Raw genomic sequence first — 24,621 nt, 5'->3', positions numbered from 1 at the left:
AACGTTTATGTCGGCGTAGTAGCAGGATTGAGCACTGGCAAAGAACTGACTTCGTAGAGCCACGTGGAACGCTTTTTGTAGATGCACGGTTTTTGCAAACATTCAAACTAGAATGTTTGGTCTTCGAACATTTTAAACGAGAAGCTTCTCGGACGTTGTAGAAACTATTATTACAACACAATAATAAAAGTTGCGCGGCCCTCGGGAATCGCACCTGGGGCCTCTGCGTGCAAGTCAGGTGCGTTGCAACTTGGCCACGCATGCAATAATATGGCTACTATAATGTTAGGGTGCTATGTGAAGCACTATAGTACTTTGTTGCTCCGTAACTTTCCATAGAGCAAACGCTGCAGCCCCTTCGAGCCAATCGGGGCAACGAAGGCAAAGGACGTGACAGCCCTTAACAACTGTACAGGGGCGAGTGCGTAATCATGGCGTGACCCAAGCTGTTAGAGAAGAGGGGGAGTAGGAACTTTTCTTTCTCTCAGACCCTCTTTTGTGTCCCAGACATCACTTTCGTCTCCCTTGGAGATTAGCCCGTCACTAAAAATTTGTATAAAAGCAGCGCTCCTCTCTCCAACCCGTGGCTTCGACAACCCTGCGCGCAACTGTTGAGATGGAGTGGAGTCACCTGTCTCAATCCGACGCACTGATTGGCTCACTGCGAGCTCAGCCTTTGCCATTTGCCAAGTTACGGTGAGGAGTATAATTTGGTGTTAAGAAAGAGAAATTTGTCAAGTGGAAATATAGGGGTTTGAGTTGGTGTAGAACTCCACTGTTTCTCAGTACCCATTATGGCCGTGACTATCGGACCCAGATGAACTTGTATCGATTTGTTTTAATTTCGAGATCTGAGATAAACGCCTAAGAGCTGCGCTCTTAGGCATCCGTTTCCGTGTTTCGCTGCGTCTCCGTTGGCGTCAACATGACCGCCCTGCTGAATTTAGCAGGAAATTGAATTGGTGTTGAAATCACGTGACATCATTTTCCCCGCTAAATTTAGTGGGGAAACTGAAATTTTCCCGCTAAATTTAGCGGGAAAATTTCTCTGCTAAATTTAGTGGGAAAAGTTTCCTGCTAAATTTAGCAGGAAAAATTTCCCCGCCACATTTAGCAGGCGAAGTTTCCCCACTAAGTTTAGCAGGTTAAGGAGAAGGAGGGAAGGGCACGGAAGTGCATACCCTCCCCTCCGTACCCTACCCTCCTCCTCCTCAAGAGCTGCACTCTAATTTTGCATTACGGAGATTTGTAAACGTCTCATTTTTTTACATACTCTACAGGTCCTTGAAGATGATGCTTTGCATGAAATGTACCAAAGCATTGTAAATGCAATTGTGAGAGAAGCATGCAAGAAGAAGAACACACTGAGAACACTAATTCGATTTGTGAAGCAGGTAGGAAGTCTGCTGATTTTCTTCGTTGAGTGACCTTTGATGTTGTAACTTGGTGGTTGTGTAACCAAAGCGATACTCTTCTATATTCTATATAGCTCAGTGACGGGATCTCAACTGAAGAGCAGCTTCCTTCAAAGTCTTACGCAACTGCAGCCATAGCACTATTCAGTCAGCTAACAACGGTGAGTAGTTTTATTTGATTGTTTGAATGACCTTTTGTGGGACGTTAAAAGTGGGGTGGGGTAGATGTAGTTGGTCTAGAGCCCTTCAATACCATATTGCCAGGGTTCCGTGTTTTTGTATAAATCCTAAAAAATCCGAGAAACGCCCGGCAATAAAATTTTCGTCAATTCGGTTTTATCCAAAAAAACATTGAGTTTCAAGGACAGTCAGTGGTCCTCGGAGAGGCAACTTTAGTTTCCTTTGAAATCTCGAACTAGTGACAAAGAGGTGTTTACCTTTTAGCTCGTCAAGGTTTCTTCAGAAAACGGGACGTGGTATACCTCTGGTTCACGATAAAAGCCGTTGTTTAGGTTTCTAGTTTGGACCATACTATTTGTGTCCTTCTTGGGGGAAAGAGGGGTAGTGTTTTATGAGAGCGATAGCTGTGAACCTATGTATATATTTCAATAAAGGGGAGGGCAGCTGAAGTTTCCATGCTTTGCAGTGACTACACCCAGGAGTTTAATTATTTCAAAGTATTAACTGTTACTGAGGCAACACTTGTTTGCAATATTTGTCGTGGGATAGTTAATATTGCCAATGGCAAAGCACCAACTCCAAATGCAGCTGCAGATATATCATGCGATACAGGTGAGTTCTGATAATTTCAGAGTATATTTGCGTCCAGACTTTTTTTAAAAATTTCTGTTCAGAATTTTGAAAAAATGAGAACATAAGCAAAATTAAACTTCGAATTTCAGAGACTTCAGAATCTAAGAAAAATAAGCTCCGATAAATCCTAATTTTTCTGCGGAAAAACATCCTCCGATTTTTGCCAAAAATAAACTCCGAAAACATGGAATCTTACCTATAGGATATGAAACATATCCATAACACTATGAGAGAGCTTGGTATACAACCATGCGTGGTGCTGGCGTCGACAAGAGTGCAAAGAGCTGCCGTTCTAGCCTCCACCACTTGGTGCCTGGCAACCAAAAAGGGTTTTCAGAATTTCATATCCACTTCGAATTAGCCACCCCTAGATTGCAGTTACGTGTCATCGCACTGACAGCATTTCTCTTTAATGTAAGCATCTTCAGCTCTGTACACTCAGCCAACTGATCAATCTTGTTTTGGAGTGCAGCTCTTAGGCGCCCGTTTCTGGATTTCACGTCGTTGCTGTCGTCGTAACTGCGCTGAATTTAGCGGAAAAATTGATGTCACATGACCTCAACACCAATTCAATTCCCCGCGAAATTTAGCGAGGAAGATGACATCACATCACTTGGTGTCACGTCACCTATAAACAAATTCAGTTTCTTCGCTAGATTTAGCGGGAAAATTTATATCACGTGACCTCAATAGCAATTCGATTTCCCGCTAAATTTAGCGGGAAAATAATGTCACGTGACCCGAACACCAATTCAGTTTCCTTGCTGAATGTAGCAGGGAAAATGACGTTACATGACTGGGTGTCACGTTACCTATGAACAAATTCAGTTTCTCCGGTAGATTTAGTGGGAACATCAAAGTCACGTGACCTCAACAACAATTAAATTCCCCACTAAATTTAGTTGGGGATTGAATTGCTGTTGAGGTCAGGTGGCGTCATTTTTTCAGCTAAATTTAGCGGGGAAAGTTTGGAGCAGGGGAGGGTATGGAGGAGGAGGAGGGGAGGGTATGCAGGAGGAGAGGGGAAGGTATGGAGGAGGAGGAGAGGGGAGGAGGAAAGGAAGGGAGAAGAAGAGGGTACAGAAGAGGAAGGAGGGGCATACCTTCTTCTCCATACCCTCCCCTCCTCCTCCTCAAGAGCTGTGCTCTAATTTCGCATTACAGAAACTTGTAAACGCCTTTCATTTTTTTTTTTTTTTTTTTGTGCAACATTCTCGAAAATATTTTTCATTCCTTAATGCCTCGGAATGGACACTCAATCCTGCTGTCACCGTCAAAATTCAGTGCCGCAAGTAGCACTATCAAGTAGAGGCACTGCAAGTACGCCCAATTGCCTCACTCTTTTTCGCTTGTAGAGACATTGCTTTGTTTGAAAACAAACAAGAAAAGCGTATTAGTAGGTTCTGCTAAAGATCACTAAACAATTACCGGTGCTGGCATACAGTGATCAGTTACGGGCATCGCAAAATCTCACTCTACGAGAAATTGTTTTTTTTTAATTGTAATTGTGAATTTGGAGTGGCTCACTCAAAGTGGGTCGGGCGAACAAAAATGCCCCCTTCAGGACAGTCGGGCACCTGGTGGCAGTTTCTGACTGTGTACCAACTATGGCTGAAGTTTGTGACCAGTAGCGTACTGAAAGACTAATAGGTCTCTCCTTCCACCCCCTCTAAGGGGCTTTTATGCCTAGCTTCCTAAGTTCTTGAGTTACGACTTTCATATGCACTTAAATCCGCTGCTCTAGCACATGTCACTGCAGTTTGTGACCTTAGCACCTACTACGATACCAGACTTTTTTTTTTATCATGTTACAGAGATAAGTAGTTCTTCCATTTGAATGTTGGGTCTTATTTCGCTTGCCGTGTGATTTACAGAGCTTACCCAGAGTTATGACCATGAGCCACCAGGACATTCCCGCTTAGTATGAAGCATGGTACACTCACACGCAACACGCAATGACACGACTTGCGGTTGTAAGTCACTGTACCTTAGTCCAGCAGAACTGCGTAAATCAGTCTTTACTCACAGTCGTACTGGTCGTACCTTGACATAAAATGGTAATGTAGTATAGCATAGTCAAACTCTACGCCATCTCGGGCCAGGTCACCCACGGGTGCAAACGGCTCTCTGCATTAATATCCCTGCATTTGTTGTGTCGAGCGGGTCGAAGAGTTTAGGACCTCTTAGACACATTCATTTTTGCCTGTAACAAGCTCGATCATTTAGAAGCAAACTCCAATAACATGTGCTCGTAACCACGCGAGCCCCATACGAAAACATGCACAACACCCAGCAACCGGAAATTAATATGGCAACCGGAAGCTGCCATCTCGTTTGTTGTTGTTTACCTTGAAAATGGGTTTATAAGCTCTCATTCACAACCCTCACTATGCTCGCTAAGAAAAAATCTAGTCTTTTTTATTTAGGCTGTTGAACCCGTCATTCTCCAGTTCCTGCCAGTTCTAACTCTACCTTAGTTTGGGGCCGCCCGTGCATTTCCTACGCTGGGGATGGGCAGTGTTTCAAATACAAGTATTTGAAATACGTATTTTAAATACTTTGTGTATTTTGCATTTGTATTTAATTACAAATTGGGTAATGTATTTGACGTGTGTATCTAAATACTAAAACGTGGGTATTTCAAATACAATTGTAATTAAATACAATATTGTGGGCGAAAATACATCCCTCAAATTTATTGTCACTGTCCAGAGCAGGAAGAAAACTACGTTCTGCACCGAATACAGTGTCTCTCAATCAAGCACAAGCGTGTAGTGACTTTATGATTACGGTGCTTGTCTAGGGCAAGAATAGTGACAAAATCGACGTTCACAAACAGACTGGCTAAATAAGTGCCTGTGACAGCTTGTGATGCTGTCCAGCCTGATTTCCATCCATATTTTGCCTGGAACATTCTAAATGCCGGGTCGTCCAGATTTTCGTAACTGGTGCGAGTTGCAACAATAAAAAATTCTCTAGCTAGTGCTGCGCGTCTTGGTAGTCTCGATTCTTTGTTGGTCTATACCAAAATGAAATCGACAAAAAAAGCTGCTTGAAGCTCTGTACTTTTCTTACCTATTACGTCCAAGCTGATTACATTTTTTTGTGATTATATTTCTATTACGTAACTAGAGCCTCGCACACTAACTCCCGAGTGTACGATGCAAAATTAGAATGAGGTACCCAGAAACCCGTTGCAGGTGCCCTGAAGTCGCTGACGCAAATTTTGAGGAATGTATTTGGAAAAGTATTTGTAGGAGACCAAATACATTTGGTTGTATTTGTATCTTGTATTGAAATGCTTTTTTGGAAATGTAATTAGATTTGTAATTAAATACATTTTCGATGCAGTATTTTGTATTTGTATTTCAATACATATTTGCATGTATTTTGCCCATCCTTGTCGTACGCTAAACAGAAAGTAAATTTCACTTCACCCAGTTGCCAAGAAATAAAAGTGCATTCAACTCAACATTATCGGCATTATAAAATACTACAAAAATACTGTCATCAAAAGCCATGCTGTGGAAACGGGGACGGCAGAACAAATGCTTTTTTAATTTCGTCTTGCGGTCTTGACTCCTTATCACTAACACTGTTCTGTGCAAATTCGTCGGCTGCTCGAAAACAGTCCCAGAGTGTATCCTACTCTCATGCGAAGTCATTCGGCCAGTGTGCACGGTGACACTAGCACGAAACATACTCGTAAACTACCCATCTCGAATGGCTGAAATAAAGACGAGAAAGGCATCAAAGAGCAGTCGACAGATGATTCCAACAAAACAGGACAAAGACAGTAATGTGCGGCATGCTGTATTTGAAGAAACATGAAACAGGAAACTTTTCCCCAAGTGACGTCCAGAGCTCCGGGAGATATGTGTCCCGGTGTCCCTATGTTGCATGCTCCTCTTGGTTTCGGCCCTCCAATGGCACCCCCACTTCTCCCTGTTGCAGATCAAACGCACAGTGACAGCGGTCAATACTTCTATTATTTTAATTTTTACGTTTGCTTTCTTTTCTTCAGGAAAAGCATTCTTTAGCAGCAACAACACAAACAAAGAATAGCTATGGCGAAAATAGTCTCTGGAGAAGGCTAACAAGAGAGAAGGGCAAAGGACAAACACAAATCTCCAAGCACAGCTAGGTGACTTGTGCACGACCGAAAAAATCTGTCTGGTCCAGGTATCGAACCCGGGACCTTTCCATTTCCCCTTCTCCAGGTATTATTTTCGTCATTCTCGTTCAGCTCGCTTGCACCTTTGCATTTAATTGCATTATAAAGAATAGCTCTTTTCAGCCTCTTGGTATAGTTAGCCAGAGAAGTGTATGCTTCTGTGCCGACTCGCCGACGCTAATTAGTGCTGCAAGTAGATGGGAAATTTATTTATTTGCTTTGACATTGAGCTGTTTTCATGTCACTGCTGTTTATTTAGCCAACACTGCACGGTTGATGCCACTATCGCGAACACTGAGTTGACTTCGCACCGAAGCCCGCAAAAGCAGGCACGGCTCGCATGTTATGATGCCGAGCCAATTTTTAATGGACCGGTGACCGCCATATGAGATTGTGGTTTCATTGCGGTTCAGGTTCAATATCAAATGTTTGATTTGGGTTACGGTTTTGTTCCAGTTTGGTAAAAAAAAAGTGGTTTTGATCTTGTTTTCGGGCTTGGTTTGACACCATACTTTTATTGTTTGTTTGTTGTTTTTCAGTTAACTACACAGCAACTCATCTTGACGAGCCTCCCTTTAATGACCATATGCTTTGTTCTAGGAGCTGTCCAAAGGCTTCCTTCATGAGGACGTAAAAGGCAATATGCAGAAGATGGCACATAGCTTATCCAAAGCTCTTGATCTTTGGCTGCAGCAAATGGTAGCTCGTGAGCAGCTGCCGCCACAAACTAAGAAGCAGGTGTTTGTTATTGGCTCCCTGCACATTCAGTATGCAACATCGGTCCACAAGCTCTCTGCTGAAGGCGATGAAAAGATATGCAGTGAAGCGACATCGGCTGCTCTTTCCATTGCTCTATCTGAGCTGCTGGAGTCAAAGGCAGGTTCTATTAAATGTCTGATCATTCTGAAAATAATCTTTTGAAACTCTCTTTGTTTCTCAGCATGCACTTTAATTTTTATTTTCTGGGAATTTGGTTTGATAAGGGAATTCTAAACAGGTGGCCCCTTACAGCCAGTTATTACAACAGTCATATCATATTTGTTGATTCCCTCTGTTTTTTGTGCAGGGATTATATATTGCAGTGGAAGCTACTTTTGTAGTTTTGTCGTTTCTGGCGTGATCTGGCTATAGCTACATTTTTTCAGCCATTATCCAGTGTTTAAGATACATCTGAAGAACTGATGCCAGCCTTGCACTAAGTTTCTTCTTGATGTCATTCTTCCACAAGTCTCAACCTCTTGTTTAGAATAGTGTGGTGGTAGCGATTTTGTTTTTTGTGTTTTGCTCTTTTGAAATAGCACAAAAAACATGTTTGTTTCATTATGATTTAAGAACCTTATAAATAAAGTCTGCAGGGACATAAACTGACAAAAAACTCTTTGGTCACACGTTACAAAAACTCTGTTAGGTGGTTTATGCAGTCTGCCAAGGAAATATCAGTCTAGACTGTTGTCAGGTTCATTTGTTTTGCATTTACTAAAAAAAAAGTAAGATGACCAAAGCATGCAGTGCAAATCTTTGCACGCCTTTACACTTATTAGGAGGTATACCGTTCACAAAGGGGATGCAAGTGGAAATCAGCTCTTATTGTTTTCATTTGAGTGTCATCTCAAAATTATTTCACAAGTCTGGCCAAGTTATCATCTTATCATCATCAAACTCTGAAACCCTATTGGAAAAGAAGGCTCCTTTTAATGTACAGCATGTCCCCCCCCCCCCCCCCCCCAAAAAAAAAAAAAAAAACTACAGTATTTGTTTTTTTGCAACAAATAAACTGCTTTGTCAGATGCTGAGTCTCTGCTCAAATGTAGTGGCAGCGGTCCAGACCACAGGCCAAAGTTTCAAAAGTAGCATTTATCTTAATCAAAAGTTGTAAATTATTTTCTGAAAACCGAAATGGGAAAATGGGGCTCATTTCCGGTTTTCGATGCCCTTCATCTCCACATATGCGTGAGCTTCGTCGGCCCCTATTTTCCCATTGAAAATTGCAGAAATCGCGCCTAATTTTTGAATAAGATAACGGCAAGCTATGAAGCTTTGGTTTTTGGTTTGGACTGCTAGCACTACATTTGGGCAGAGACTGAGGGTGATTCAGTGCATACCGTAATATCCTGAGAGATAGCCGACATGAGAAAACATGATTGCGATTCAAGACAAGGACAGAGAAAGAACAGACACCTAAGAGCGCAATCATGTTTTCTCACGTACAATACCAACTCTCCCAACAATCAGCACTTGTCAAGATAGCCCACCTAAACCCTAGAGCATATTAGGCGAAAATACAGGGTGGGCGGCTGACTTTCGGTGTGCAAAAGTGAGTTCAACTAAAGCCATCAAAATAGTAGAAAATCGTGCCGAAAATTAGGGTGGGTTATCTTTTGGGGATTGGTCTTCTCTCGGGATATTATGGTAGTTCTCTTTTTTTCAGATTAACAAAAACATTGTAATTTTTTTTTTTTGGGGGGGGGGGGGGGGGGACAGCCTGTCGATAACGATAGAATTGAATGTGATATGTTCTTTTCTGTTTGAAAAGTTCAAAAATATTCCTCATCTTTATACATCTATAGATATTTCTCAAGTTGGATCTGCTTTTTACCTTTCTACAGATGGAAGAAATGGGTGATGAGCTCCTGGGCTTTCTAGCACAAGCAGTGAAATGCAGGGAAAAGCTCCCTGGGCTGGTCTCTGTCACGCTTCCAGACATCTGGACAGGAGTCCACTCCCAGTTCACCTTGCAGGCCCTGCATTTCTTGCCAGATCAGAAACAGAGCAGTGATAGTGAACCCACAACTTTAACCTTTGAAAACATTCTCAGTGAGAAGCAGGTATCTTTCCTGCAAGTTCTTTTCGGCTGTTGCACAGTCAGCGAACTGCTGGACATCCTCGAAAAGCTGTTCCCCATCATGGTATGCTTCTGTTGCTTATTATCTATGTTGTTTCAAGAGACTATGGCACAACATTCTTACTTCACCTAACTAGTGCACAGAATGAAGTAATTTATGAAGGCAAGTGTCACGTTTTTATATCGACTAGTTTCCATAAGAAAATGCCTCCATGAATCTCGACTTTCTCTTTCCACCTCAACTTCATCAGTGGATAGGCACGTGAGTGCATTGCATTAAGTAGCATTGAGAAAGCCTCCTCTGAGAAACAACAAAAGCAGAACGATTGTGCGTAATTAGTTCTGTTGGACAAAGGTAAAAGTTCTGCAGCCCAAAGGGACTTCTGGCACTGTTGCCATGGTACCTGGAGTGCGTCTGACTGGTGTGTTTATCGTGTGCTCAAGTGTGGTTCCTCAATTTCCATCTGATGGCGTCACAGGAGTGTCATGCTATTGCCTGGCACGATCCTGGTGGTAGCACAGCATCAGAGGTGAACACAGCTGACACCTGTTTCGGTGTAGGCTAGACAGTCGACGGAAACTGAAGCAGACACGAGATGGGATGGTGCAATGACAGCGACCCCCAAGTCTGCTCACGTTTTTCTGCCATTATTTCTACAACCATCTGCCAGGATCGCGGCATCCGACAGCATGACGTGCCAACTCGTGTGACATAATTTGTTGTCACTTTGGGAACACTTTTGATGCATAGGTGGGACAGGATGGGAAAGACACCAGTCGAAGACGTGCCCCAGGCACCATGCCGGAACGGTGCAATGACCTTGCCGTGCTGCACTCTCTCGAGGTGGTTAAAGATTATCCGGTTTTCTATTGCCAGCTTTCATTCTGTGGTTCCTTTTTAAATATTGCGGTAACTGAGAGATGTACGCCATACTCCTCCATGATGTTTTCTGGATAATTCGTTTCTTTATTTCCAGCATGCAGATAATGTTGCTTCCCCAACTATGAAAGTCCACTTGAAGATGTTTGAAATCTTGTGCTCGTGCTTGGACATCGACCCTGGAGAACTAGGCAAAGAAATCAGCAAAATACTTCAGAAGGTACTAGGATATTCATCATATCAATGACACCTGTCCTATAAACCCTTCACCTGTCCCTTTACTGGCTCTTGTCTGTTAAAGAGTGTAGTTTGTTATTGTGAAAACATGGCTAATTATTTTGTACAAATTTAAACACACTATCAAGTAAATTATTTTCTTAAAACTATAGTCAAATGCTTTTATAATGAAGTCCGCCGGACCGGCAAAATTTTTCTTAGCACAGGTAACTTCGTTGTAGTAGTTAGGTGCAAAAAATCTACCATGCATAACCGAATTTGTGCTTTTGCATATTGACGTACCTGCGCAACATTGGAGGGGTTTTGGGAAAAAGTATAGCATTAAATATGGTATGAGCAACATCAGAAATTAGGTTTTGTACATTGACATTTGACATATAAAAAGGAAGAACGGCGGCCAAGTCTGCTAGCATTCTCGCAGCTTGGAGCACGTAAGCCGAAGGATCGCGCTGCAGAATCCGGGCATCTTAAACTCTATTACCACTTTTTTTTTCTTCTTTCTAATCTACAATTGTTTTGGCATGCATTCATGTACTTACCACTGCACAATTCAATTTAAAGACACTAGGCTGGTGGTCATACCACCAGTACTGCCACAGGCAAAATTTGTCATCTACAGCCAAGACACCAGGTGCTCCTTGGTGCAGCCTAATTTTCTGCTATCCAGTCTTCCACACAACGAACTAACTGACTGATCCAAATATGAATCACAAGAATCACTAAACCAACGACATCGACTCCCAATCACGCAGTGAATGAGAGGCGTTCGCCGACTGTGTAAATTTGGCCTTTTCTAAATCGGGCGGTGGCTTGCACCGTCACATGTCATTCTGAGGAGGCTCTCAAAGCGGCAGTGTTGCTCTCATAAGAGGGGGGGCGACAGCCGCGGCAGCATTATCGCAGCAGCACGGTAGTGTCAGCCACGCTTTCGGATTGCGACAGCTGCTGTGCACGATGCAGCGAGGAGTGAAGATGGTGAGAGGCACATAACCGAGCCCACTGAGCCCTTTTTCGCAGCTCTCCGGCACAAAGAGGGGAGCACAATTTCCTGTGCGGATCTACTGATTTCATTATCACTTCCAGCGTTACTGGGACAAAAACAAAATCCAAGCGAAATCTACTGATTTCGCTTGGATTTTGGCATCACGGGTAGAGTCACAGATCACGTTTCCTCGATTGCATGTTGTCGTTCTAAGGCGGAATAATCTGGGACTTGGATTGAGGAAGATTGAAAATCTCGGATCCTGTTGAAGATTGGCGCGTCGGTCAAACAAATGCCAAGACAGCAAAAAAAAAAAAAATAATTGTGACTGCCCATGAAATTTTTTTTTATTTATATATATATATATATACTCTTGCTTGCTTGGGTCCCTTCAGATGGGCTGACGTTCATGCAAAATAGAAAAAATGTAAATTAAAACAGTAAATTGAAAAAAAAAAAAAAAACTCATCTTGAAGCGGAGTGGTATATATACTCAATCAATGGCGTGAGCAAAATAAAAGCAAACAAGCACACACGAGCGCGCTGCATGGTTGGCAAAGGCAGCGTCGCATGTACCGCTCAGCGCATTTTCGGTTTGGGTTTAAATACTTTGTTAGTGTGCAACCTTGTGTCTAGATGGTGCTACGCAACTATGTTCCTGCGTTCAGGCTTTCTACACAGCAACACAATCATATAGCACCATCTAGACACAAGATTGCACACTTAGAAATTATTTGAACCCAAAAATGTGCAGCGCGACGGCAGCAAAGGGGCGCGGCGGTGGCGGCGTGGCCCTTCGCCGCTGACACAGTATTTCTGCTCTTTATGAGCATTACTTGAGAGCTACAATTTATGTAAAATTGATTACTTTTCACCTAGAAAATTTGTAATACCAGTCATTTTTGCTTTGTGGGGCTGCTCAATCGCTTCTTTGGATAGAAATATTTTTTTAAAAAGGAAGTCATTGTAGTAGTCAAAGAAATACATTGAACACATAGGAGATTGGCCGAGACTTTATTTTACTTAGTTAAAGGGGTGTTTTTATGGTAGAGGCATTCATTATAAAGGTGTTTGACTGTAGAGATTTTGTGCACGTCTGGCAACACTTCGAAAGAAACCAAACTTTAGTTAATTTTGTTAAAATTTTGAATCCTTCTCCAACCAGTCGAATCGCAAGGTTTCGTGAAAGGTTGTGAAATTCCAACTTACAGTGTTTTTAATAATTGTTTAATAATGTAGAACAAAACAATTTCATCAAATATTTCTGTACAAGTTTTGGACATATTTGATATTGGATATTGTCTTTATGTGAACTAGAGGTGTGCCAATGCTGGTTTAAATCAAAATAGTGCAGTGTCATTCCTATCATCAACACTGCAAAGAGAGCTGGTGTGGCGTAACTTCCCGTTCAACTGTGAAGGTTATGAATGACATAGTGTTACTCAATTCAAACTGCTATTTGCACAACCCTAATTGGAGTCTGATCTGTAAAATATTTGTTAATATCAAAACTTCCTATTTGAGTATGCATGGAAATCCTTGTCACTTTAGCATCATGTGTCAGGCCTGTCCACATAAAGGTGTTCGCAACATCAGTCAGCGGCCAAAATCAACCGTATTGGAGGCTTGGTGAAACTCTCATTCAAGCCAGACACCACCACCAAAGAGAGACCTTATATGTCATTCTTATTGCCAAAATTGTAGTGATCTGGAGTTACTAAGAAACCTTTGTTAAGTAGGACATATGACTTTCACCTCATGTAGTTAGATTTGAACCTATTTGGCAGACCACAGAAGGAAGGAAGACACGCCCTTCTTGGCGTTTGACTGTTGTTAAATGCAACATTTGACTTTTACCGAGTGTGTGAACTAGCCCTGAAGCTCTCGAAGGCACACAAACTGATAAGGCACAAGTGTGTGATGTGTTTACAAATGCGTTGTCAGACACCATCAGCTGGTGGCATAAGAAGCACTCAGACTACATCAGAAGCTTATAAGAGTTTGGCCTGCCAATTGTTAGAAAGCCATTAAAAAGTTGAAAGTATCTAACTAACCAATTGCATATCCCTTGCGCATTAATTGTGTGTTAATGACCGGTTAAGGGAACAATCTTTCTCTAAATTCCATGGTGGGGGGTCACCTACCCCTGCATTGTCAAGCGTGGAAGTGTACACCATCTTAACAAGAAACCTCAATAATTGGCAGATTCCTTGAAAAACACACAAGGGAAACTTTTGAAGCTTTTAGTATACTCCGCCTAGGCGAGAGTTGTGTCAGCCAACCTCCTGCGGCATTAACCAGCAAGGAAATCGCCTTTCTGCTATTCTATGAGTGTGGTTGATGTTGTGTGCCCTCCGCGTGCTCGAGCGTCCCCGTGCCAGTTTGGCCTCATCCCAAGCTGATACTGCAGGCTGTTCTTTTTTCTTCCTTCAATACATTGAGTTATGAGTTTGCGGTTCTCTTTTCTCTCTCATCTGTTCCTTTCTATTTGTGCACAATTTTAACCATGCATATCCCTTGCAGTTCATTGAGTACTTCGCAGTTATAATGGCCATTGTGGATGCTGGGAATCATGCTGAGCTTGCATTCTACATACTTAGACTCCTTGGAGTTCTTTTGAACATGAAAAAGGTGAGTTTCGTCATCCTTGTGTCACTGCAGGTAACCAGGTTATGCATGTGTTACTGCGTAAACCTTGTACTGTTCGGATGATGTATATTTCAGCTACTGTGTTTGTTTTATCGGTTCCGATTGTTAGAATGGGTAGATGGTTGCCAATGCCTTCATGCCAGTTTGAAAATTTGTACATCTAAGTGCTGGACATTCTCAAGCCATGAAGAGCCTTAGACTTCTTTAGTTACACTTTTTGTTGAAAGGACCCTGGTGGAGCATATAGTATTCTCACATGTATTCTGAACAGGGTGTTCATGGACTGGGAAAATCTAGAATGAATGTTTTGAAGGGTTGTGGGGAGTGGGCAGGAGAAATTTGCAAAAATGTCTGACATCCACACACAATTTTCTTGACTTGTGCTGGTGGAAGACTCTACCTTTAGTTTTCTAAATGTACCAGAATTGCTTTCTGTTAGTCGTGAATTGTTAGAAATATGAGAAGTTTACGAAACGTGAGTCATTTCCAACTTGGGCATGTGCATCTGGGAGGCCGTTCAAAACAGGGTGTGCCCAGGCTGGAAATGGCTCAAATTTGGTCAATTTTTAATTTACCAAATGCAAAAATAAGCAACAAGTGAAATTGGTCAGATCCCATTTTGCATGGCCCACCAAAAGTATGTGCCCAAGAGTTGCGAAGTGACACATTGCCACTGAAGATAGCCAACATCCCGAAGAGTTTTTGGGGTATGGTACTTAGAAATTTTACACTATTCATTTTGGATTAAAATTTAGGAATTATATGCCAGCACAGTCGGTAAAACCTCAAATGAGAAACAAGAAAAAAGCACAAAGATTTTCTGGTAAAAAAAAAACAAAAAACAACAAGAAAAGAAAACATTTGTGTGTGTGTGCATGTGTTTTTTTTTTTTATTCATTGACTCAAGGGCCCTCAGACTTTTTTTAGATACTTGAAGAAAATCACTGTGAATCAGCCTGATAGTGACAGCTGCTAATCCATTTCTTTATTCAAATTGTCAGCTTTGTAAACACATTTTCCTTTAAATCTGACTTGAAAAATATTGAGAAAAAGACCTATTTGAAAGAGTTTCAGTGAAACAATTACCAAGCGTGGGAATGAAGCAAAATAATAGCACACTGGTATTACAGTCTTTATGAATCCATATATTAGCTTTGACAGTGTTTGAGTGAGACTGTCTGGAATTAACTTTTTGTTCATACATTGCTGGCCACTCCAGAAGTACCAGTTGCCACTTTTGCAACAAATGACAGCAAGGTCCATTAATACAGCCCTTTTTTATTTCTGCCATAGAGTGGTCATAAAGAGAGCATGTTGTTTCAAAGAACCCTCTTGTTTCATCCTAGCACAAGCAAAAGGGCTATAAACATAGGTTTTATGCACCTGCACTGACGATTGCCAAAATTTAGAATATAGTTTCAGCTTAAATTTTGGTTGTGATTACCAGATGAGAGGCCAAGCTTAGTGTGCTGAAAAGACAGAACCTTGTTAGAATGAATTTGGTATTGCATCAGCTCTGACACAGCAATTAGTCAAATTCCTACATTAATGGTGTCTTTACAACTGACTGCAATTCAGTTTCTTTCTATATCACTGCATTACCAGCAGTTTCCCTTCCCAACTAATCTATACCACAATTTAGGGAGGGTTTGGAAAAATGATAGAAATCTGGTGACAGAAGGGATTAACTTTCTGCCTCATTTCATTCCATTGTTTGTAATCAAAGTGTTAATTTCAACATTGGGTATCCCTCATTTAAAACCGCCTACGTCTCTTGAAGGACGTAGCAATGAACAAATTAGTCATAGTTCACTGAAATATGCTGAACAGTTCTGGTCATTGTCAGATCACATTTTGGGGAACCGAATTCTCCCAGAATGAGGAAGCTGTTAATACTGTATCACAACTGAATTATTTGACAATGACCAGACCTGTTCAGAATATTTCAGTGGTGATACAGTATTAAGAGTTTCCTCATTCTGGGAGAATTTGGTTCACCCCGAAAATTATTATAGCGATGGAGGGCTGGATTCATAAGTGTCATATCAATGGGAGTGGACTGCATTTGAATACTGTCTTTGATGAGGGCTTTGTGTCACATCACAATATTTAGTCATTATTTTATTGTTATAAAAGTTACCTCACTATGTTAGAAGGCAATATTTGATTATGATGGAGGCAATATTTGAATTTTGACTCCAGGTTAGTTACCTGTGCCTGTTACAGTGCAAAAGAGTGCCTATAAAAGCACCACATTTTTTTTTTAGTAATACCTTAATCAACTGTTAAATCATGTACAGTGCAGAAGAACAAAACCAAGGAACACACCTTAGTATTGACTTACATCTTAAATTTAATCGTCAAGACAGCTAGTGTACTAGATACCAGGCATGAATCGACATAAAAACAACAAAGAATCCCTGCTGGCTTAACTGTTTCCATTTCACTGATAGTTTAACTCTTTCCCAGATATCTAGCAAGGAAAACGGTGATGCCTGCACGGATTCTCTGTTGTTTCATTTGTCTGCTGCAACTCTGCTGCTGTCATGATAATTAAACTTCAGTTGCAAGGCAGCCCTGTGGTGTGTTCCTTTTTCTTTGTGTTTAATCCTTTCGTTTCGTACTTCCCGACTGCATTAGCAACACCCCCACACCTCCCTCTTAGTCAACTTTTTGAAAAATACAAATTATAAAAGCAGCCTTGTGGCACACTTGTTTGTCTTCTAAGCATGGAAAAAAATGTTGAAGAGGAAAGGTTATCTGAGCACAGAACTTTTTACAGTTGTAGCATTTTAGCATTCACTTCTGTGCTATTTCCCCACATCATCCAATATGAGCATTTCCGAATTACTCACAGTTCAATATATTGGAGTTTGCATATGCTTCACTAATTCAAGCATGGAGTGTGTCTTTCGTCGGCTCTGTTTACATAAATACACTATGTTTCTTGAGAAGGGGCATCCAAATGCTTGAAAATCACTGCTCTGTGCCATAGTCGTTTGTAGTAGCTTTAGGTCTGTGTATGTGAGCACCATTTTCCAAATGGAATAGTGTTCACTCAGCCCAGAAAAGAATCTTGAGAAGTTCTGCAGTTTGAAGCACAGCTTCTGTAAACCTGTAGCTGCACAAATATAAAGGCTCGCTAAAACACCTTTTTCCTTTCAGTCTTCTCTCTCTCACCTGAGCGGAATTGTTGCACTACAACTGCTGAGCTCCCTGGACCTGCCCGGCATGTACAACAGCCCAGCCATGTTCTGCAGCTGTTTCACAGCTCTTTGTAGAATCCTCAGCACCTTCTTGTCCAGGCGAATTGCTGTGGTGGTTGGGTGCACACCAGGATTCCAAGCTTGTGTTTCCAATATCCTTTAAGGTTCTGCTGTTCCATGTTTTGCAAGATTTATTTCATGTCTGGTGTTTTGGCAGTACCATGTCAGATAGTATTGCCATATGACATGAAAGTAGTTTTGAACGAACGGAGATCTACCCATTGTTCCTAATGCCAAATTTAAAGTAAGAATCGGTTCCTTATTGTTAATTTTGGTATTTTGTTTTCTGAGATTATACCTTACCCAGTCTTGTCCTTGTTCAAGGTGTATGAAAGTAGTTCTTGAGCTCACCTTTGTATGGTGTTATCTCAAGCTGGGTGTTTCCACTTCAGATCATGCTTCCGGGTCATATTTTTTAGATTTATGTAAAAATATATATTTTAAAGTTAATTTCTTGGGAGGAGCATTTAGCTATTTGTGAATGCCGTAGCTAATTTTCTTCCGGAGTTATAAAATTTTGAAGCTCGAGGCGCTTGCCAAAATATTGCTGTGGTACTTTGCACAGCCGTCCGTATTTTACACCGAAGCATGCACATAGTGATATATTTGTCTACCGTAAAATCCCGTAAGGACGCCCTCTCCCGACAGATCGCCCATCCCGTTGTTCTGGCTAAATATCTAACATAAATTCCAAAACCTCACCCACCCCCGATTTCCGTTGAGCGTCAAGCGATGTCCGACAGGAATCGCGCATCAACGGCGCGATTTGTGGTACTGGTACGTCCGAGAAGCGAGTTCATACCGGGTTCCCGCGTTTTTGTCTACGATCTGCGCGCGTTATATCGGCTCCCGTAACACGCGAGTTGTTCCCGCGTGTATATTGCATCGTGAAATGTGATTCTGTTGTGTCCGCAATCTGCGGTATTTGTTTCCGTGACATGCGAGTTTGTAGTGTATTCCAGTGTTTTTGTTCGCGATCTGCGCGCGCGATATCGGTTTCCGTGGCAGGCAAGATTTTAGCGGGTTCCTGCGTCTTTATTGCACCATGAAACTTGAATCTGTTGCGTCCGCGATCTGCAATATCCGTTCCCGTGAGATGCGAGTTCTCGGCGGGTTTCCGCGAATCCTTCGCACCGTGAAACGCGAATATGCTGCGTCGGCCACTTGCGGTATCCTTTCCCGTGACTCAGGAGTTTGTAGCGAATCCCCGCGTGTTTATCGCATCGTGATACGCAAATTTTTGGGTGTCCGCGGTCTGGAGTATTAGTTCCCGCGTCCCGTGGTTCGTAGCGGGGTGCCCCGGTGCTTATCATTAATTTTTGATAAAGTTTTGCTGTGGCATCCCCAAAGATAGCCCACCCCATGTATTCCACACATTTATCTCTTTATATTGAGTGGGCGTTCTTACGGGATTTTACGGGTACTTATAAGAGGTTTGCGACATGTATACAGAATGTTCAAAAGTACAATAAAATATTTTTATGGAAAACAAGTTACGAAACATGTCAAATAAACATGTTTAAGAACAGATCCACATATTATTTACCAACGAACTACTTCATATAAAATGACACAAAATATATCAAAATTATCATCTGGGTGTGTTCAGATAAGGATGGTCATAGTGTTTTTTTTACAGCACTTTACAGCACGAAAATTTTTTCGTGCTGTAAAAAAAGGCGTACACCTCCAAACATTATTGTTTAAAAAAAAGCTGTGAGAACTACACTAATGTAGTCTGCACATTTGAGTTATATGGCTTGAGTGACATGATGTAGGGTGATAATCATCAAAATAAGTCGGGTAATTAACAACACTTTTTTTTTAATTAGCTTTCTTAATTATTGAATCTAGAGACATGGTTCCAATCAGAAACTTGTTGAATTTCTCATCTACAGCAAAAACCAGTGTTGCCACTCCTCATAGGCAGACCAATTTTACACTGTATAAACAAACAAACAAATTTTTTTTTTTACTACTTAAAAAGTTCATAAAGGAAATTGAGCTAATTATTTTACTTATCACGACGATTAGCCCTCTACATTATGTCTCCCGGCCATATAACCCACCTGCTTCCACTGCATAGTGTCGCTGTCATGGCTTTTTTAAAACAAATCTGTAAATCCTAAAAAAAAGAACACCCTGTATAGTGGGTTGAATGAGCTAAGCCATGGATATTATTTTTAATTGACTTGCATCAATAGTGCCCCAGTGTGTGTCAGTGGAAATTTCTAAGCTCATTGTTTTGCAGTCGTGTGTGTGCTAGAAACATTGTCCATTCACCTTAACACATTCCACTGCTCCTCCAAAGCATCATCAGGGTCAGTGGCATAGAGGAGCTGAAGCAGCAACCTGCTGACTTTGCCTACCAGCTGCAGATGTGTGCACTCAGCCTTGAAAGGTAAACTGTCCATTAATCTATGGTACTCTTGCATACAGATATTTGCCTTCAAAATAAATAAGGGCAGGGTCTTATCTGGTGTGAACTCTATAAGTCTGCTACACATAGAGACTAAAAATGCAATGGCTTCTAATCAGTCAACTGTGACCTCATTGTCCCTGTATTGAAATTGAAACTCATTTCTTTCAAAATGTGCGACACACTTGAGAGAGAAGTGTACTAGCCTGGTGAAATAAAGACTTTCCTCAAACTAAGCTTTATTTTTCATCTAACATAAAATAAATTCTTTTACAAAGGTAAGTTGTTAATGGCATGTATTTTGGCCTGAAAAATTGATGTTTTGGTTATAGCGCGGTACCGCTTATAATGCGAATTTTCGCGACTCCCGCGACATGTTATATGCGGTCTACACTGTCATATGAAATGAAATGCACTAGAGGCACAATCAAGATCTGTTTGAGTGTTTAAATGAATTTCAGTTGAGTACAGTGCAATGCACTTATAACGATTATAACGATATACCACTTATAACGAATAGTTCATAGAGTTTCTAGACTAGAAACACAATTTCTACTTCAGATACAACAATAACCGGTTACAACGATTGCATTTTCAAATTTTCTCATTATCGTCATCAATAGGCCCCTCAAAGCTGTACTAACAGCTTTTAGGGGTCGACTAAATTTGAACACCTTGAGGAAACGGAGGTAGCCAAAGACGTCACACGCAAGACGATCGGAACACAAACGCTGATTTCAGTTTTTCCCACAAAGTTTCCTAGTTGATATCACTTGCTGGTACATACCCTTTGCTAATCTGTCTGTTGAACAGTTACTACTTAGGGGAACATGACTAACGTCCTTGTATGCCATCACATTTTCAAGGAATGATCCTCATTAATGCAAGTTTGTTAGTATGCATTTTTGTGGTTTATTCTTATAACCACTTAAAAGTATAGTGTGTCAAAGTTTGCTTGCCATTCTTAAGCTAGATACAGCTGAAATGGTCCATACCAGTTAGAAACTATTTTGGTTCAATTTGTCTACTTTTCTTTTAACCAAATAGAGTGACTGGCTGAGAGCCTAAAGAAATTGTTAAATTTCAAGATGAAAGTATCACCTGTAAAAAATGCTTGGTAAATCAAAAATTCAGATGACCACGAAAAATTGGTATTTATTGTGGCTATCATCTTAAACGTTCGAGTTTGTCAGCAACATCCAATTCCTTTTGTTTTGTTTTTTATTACCGTATCTTTCCCCTCTTTGACCTGATCTTTTTATAAGGTCGGAGCTGCACTTTTGCCACTCCTAGTTTAAATATGTCGCACTTCGTTCAAAAGTAACACACAAAATATTTTTAATGTCTTTTTTTACAATTTTTGTTTGTTTGTTTGCATTGTCATTGTTGTGGTGTTGATAGCAGTGTGAGCAGAAGAACAAACCAGAGCACCCTATGGGTCAATCCAATAGCAGCCCACTCGTGCAACCAGTTTTCGAGCTCACGTCCTTCCTGTCACCTCTGTTCAGTTTTTTGTTGGACTACAATACAAGTTTTTGTTGGACTACAAGTTTGGAGGATTAAAGGGACCATGAAATGATTTTTCAACTTTGTCCTTCTTAGCTTTCTTCTTTAACTCACAAACCACCCAGCGTTACCGAAGGTACAGGGGCGAGAGTATACCGCTCGCTGTTCAAGAGGGGGGAAAAGAGGAACTCGCATCTTGCTGGGACCCTCCTTCGTGCACTCGCACGTTTCCTTTCTCTGCCTAGAAGATTAGCCCTTCGCTCAAAATTAAGACAAAAGTTGCCTTTCCCCGTCTCCTGCCCGTGGCTTCCGCTGCCAGTACTGCACTCAACCATCCTCCGTTCACCGCTAAGCTAAAAGTGCTGTGGAAGCTATGTGCTTGTTGGGCTAGTCACACTTCTGTCTTTTGCCACGTGATCACACTCCCTCGTACATACCCACGTGTGGAGAATGGCATCAGATGATGAAAGGAAGGCGGCCGATTGGTCCGGCAAGCGCATAGCTCCCACCGCACTGTCGGCTGAGGAGTGAACGGAGCATGAAAATTTTCGGTGGGTTAGGCTCGGTTCCAAGCTCTCTGGTATTTAACTCTGTTATGCAACTGTAGGGATATTTTAACTGTATGACCTAGAGTTGTCAAATTTAGTAGCACCTACCTTTGCACAGTGACACTTACAAAATACAGGATTTTGTTCCTGTCAGTAAAACTAACTAGGAGAGGTTTTTTTTAAAAAAATAAAATATTGATTTCAGGTTGGTGACAAGCATGGGGTCCCACAAGAGAGAGTTTCAGAAGGTGGCTCCATTTCTGATTTCTGACTATATCTTGGAGTCTGTCAACCTTGTTTTGCACCCTCCCATCAAGGTATGTTCACGAGTGTTGTACGCCAAGGTCGCTAAACTCGTCAACAAAAATATTCTTTGTGTAATGACATAGTGGGGGGAGGAGCCGAAAGATTGCTGCGAAGTTTTCTTTTCTCACAAACCCGCAGATCTGTCTGTCTTCATGACGTTTTTCGTTGAGGGGACGAAAAATCCCTATGCCTCCCTAGGCACCAAACAAGAGCAGCACTAGAGAGCGTGCGGAGACGACCGTGGCTCATACGTGTGACTGACGTCACAACAAAGATTATCAGCTGCGACCGTCATGTTTGATGGTCTCTAAAAAGCACGATGGATGCTTGGGAATTGCATTTTAAAATCAACACCGTCGAAGTTGATAGTCTGGTATCGTTCTTATTTCCGCCGATAAAGCAGAATTTACTATAAAGCGTCCCTGACGTTCTTTTGATTTATCTCTGCCTTTCGAATCTGGCCAAAGTGTAGCCCGACGTGGCTAGGTCACAACCAGCCAACTACCGTTGTCCACTTTCGGGCGAATTTCGCCTCCGGGCAGTTGTCCCTTCATCGGCGGGATGAAATCATTTTATGGTAGACATTCGAAGATCAGTCAGTTTGGGATTAAGTGTGTTTATCAACGGAAATAAGGAAATAAAAGTAATGTCAGGTTGTCAATATTGGCGGTGATGCTTCAAGAACGCAAGGACACTGAACTTGACATCGTCGATTTGAACACGCACCATCAAATTTGCCATTCACAACTGATAATCCTGACTCCATCGTCAAAGGTATCAACCATAAAATGACGTCACTGAACGCGCCCGCACACTATATACGTGCCCTGGCTCGAGTCTTTCGCTTGAAAGTCTATCGTGGCCACTCTTCAGTTCATGGAACGCGAGCCGTTTTAATTCCAGAATCTCTTGAATCGTTATTTCGAAAATTTCAGGCTGTGCTGTTCCTCGTCATTGCTCATTGGAACACCTCTAAGCAGGGTCGTCGAAACAGGAGGATGGGGAGGGGGGATTTAGTCCCCCCCCTCCTCCAGTTGCATTGAAAGAGGGGGCAAGGGGCATAAGGGTGGAAGGGGGTGGGTATCGCCCCAGCCTTGAACCACCATAGCATTTCAGAGAATTATAATAAAATATTAGGGGAAAGGAATATCCCCCTTCTTCACCACCATCACCTCCTCTCTCTCTCTCCCGAACAATTTCTACGGCCCTTCTTGAGACTCCTATTTGTTTGTGCATGTGTGTGTGTGTGTGTGGGTCGTACCTCAATTCTTTCTTTAGAGCGCAGCTCTTCGGCGCCCGTTTCCGGGTTTTGCGGCGTGGGCGTCACCGTCACCGGCCCGCTAAGTTTAGCGCGAAATTGACGTCACATGACCTCAACACCAATTCAATGCCCAGCTGCGTGACTTCAACGCCAATTCACTTCTCCGCTAGATTGTCATGTGATGTCCTTTTCCCTGCTAAATTTAGCGGAGAAACTGAATGGGAGTAGGAGGGGAGGAGAGGAAGAGGGGAGGAGGAGGGGCGTAACCCTCCTCTCCGTACCCTCCCTTATTCCTCCTCAAGAGTTGAGCTCTAATTTCACATTACAAAGATTTGTAAACGTCTTTAATATTTTTTATTTCCCTTTCTTCGGCTTTCTTTTTTTTTGGTTTTTATTGCCCCCCGTTTCCCCTCATCTCTCAGACATTACCGACGTCTCTAAACAAACCGCCTGTGGGTGACCCCGGTGGCGTTGTTGACAGTGGCGGAAGATGAGCTCTATAAAGCCGCCCGCGTACACCGCGCACGGCTCCACAACATCACAAAGTTCAATCTTCGCCTCGACTCCGAAGCGAAGATTTTGGCCTCAAAAAACTCCTTCCCAAAGTTGTGAAACGTCACTTTGTCGTCACCAATAACTTCCACAAACGACGATCTTGCGACGAGAAAGTTCAGAGTATTTACCCCCCGCCTAGGTACAATCCACGCATCATTGACTCTAACGCGGCGTAGGGATGTAGGGACACTCGGGCGAGACGTCATCAGTGCAGCTGTTCAATCGGCTGGCACCACGATGTTGCTCACACGCGCTTCGACGGAGCTCGCTACGACTTTGTGTTTTACATTCTCGCTGGAATTTGAGCACCGAGAGAGCTTGGATGATTGACACCTAGCTCGGCTTGACGTCAGCGTCGCGAGAGTCCAATTAGCGCGTTCCGCAACTTTCGGACACAAAGTTGTGCTCGACGAGTTTAGCTACCCAAGTATTTTGACCATTTATTTTCAACATTTGCATTTCAGAGGACATTGCTTTTTGTGGTGTACAAGTTGTTTGACCTGGCTGATCAGCATACCATTGCCATGGTACACGCCACACTGCCAAAGGAAGGAACGGAAGTTTTTAAATCGCTGTATGCCGACTCGCAGAAAGTCCGCTTCAAGGGAAAAGTGTGATCTGTGTGTTGAGAACTAAATTTGACCATATTGCACCGATACTAGCAGGACATTTTTCAAAAGTATAGACCTCATTCTTTAACTCCACACCCTTATGTGAATACACATGGGTCACTTGTGCCAGAATAAAAATAAAGACAAACTCCAGATG

At 42.0% G+C, this 24,621-nt stretch overlaps 1 protein-coding gene across 1 annotated transcript in view; it reads left to right on the top strand.

The window, feature by feature from the left end:
- The window catches only part of LOC8040135, a 75,715-nt gene extending 51,096 nt beyond the window's left edge, over window positions 1-24,619 (top strand). The window contains exons 19-28 of the mRNA XM_002413965.5: window positions 1,281-1,394; window positions 1,490-1,576; window positions 7,003-7,278; window positions 9,009-9,308; window positions 10,222-10,344; window positions 13,867-13,974; window positions 17,158-17,350; window positions 19,557-19,659; window positions 21,937-22,048; window positions 24,318-24,619. Coding sequence (XP_002414010.4) covers window positions 1,281-1,394; window positions 1,490-1,576; window positions 7,003-7,278; window positions 9,009-9,308; window positions 10,222-10,344; window positions 13,867-13,974; window positions 17,158-17,350; window positions 19,557-19,659; window positions 21,937-22,048; window positions 24,318-24,470 — 1,569 coding nt within the window. The 3' untranslated portion in view covers window positions 24,471-24,619. The remainder of the gene's footprint in view (window positions 1-1,280; window positions 1,395-1,489; window positions 1,577-7,002; window positions 7,279-9,008; window positions 9,309-10,221; window positions 10,345-13,866; window positions 13,975-17,157; window positions 17,351-19,556; window positions 19,660-21,936; window positions 22,049-24,317) is intronic.
- The last annotated feature ends 2 nt before the right edge of the window (window positions 24,620-24,621 follow it).

The sequence above is a fragment of the Ixodes scapularis genome, unplaced genomic scaffold (genome assembly GCF_016920785.2).
Source record: "Ixodes scapularis isolate PalLabHiFi unplaced genomic scaffold, ASM1692078v2 PGA_scaffold0__279_contigs__length_252992795, whole genome shotgun sequence".
NCBI lineage: Eukaryota > Metazoa > Arthropoda > Arachnida > Ixodida > Ixodidae > Ixodes > Ixodes scapularis.
The sequence above is the reverse complement of the archived record's forward strand: the minus strand, read 5'-3'. Positions and strand labels throughout refer to the sequence as shown.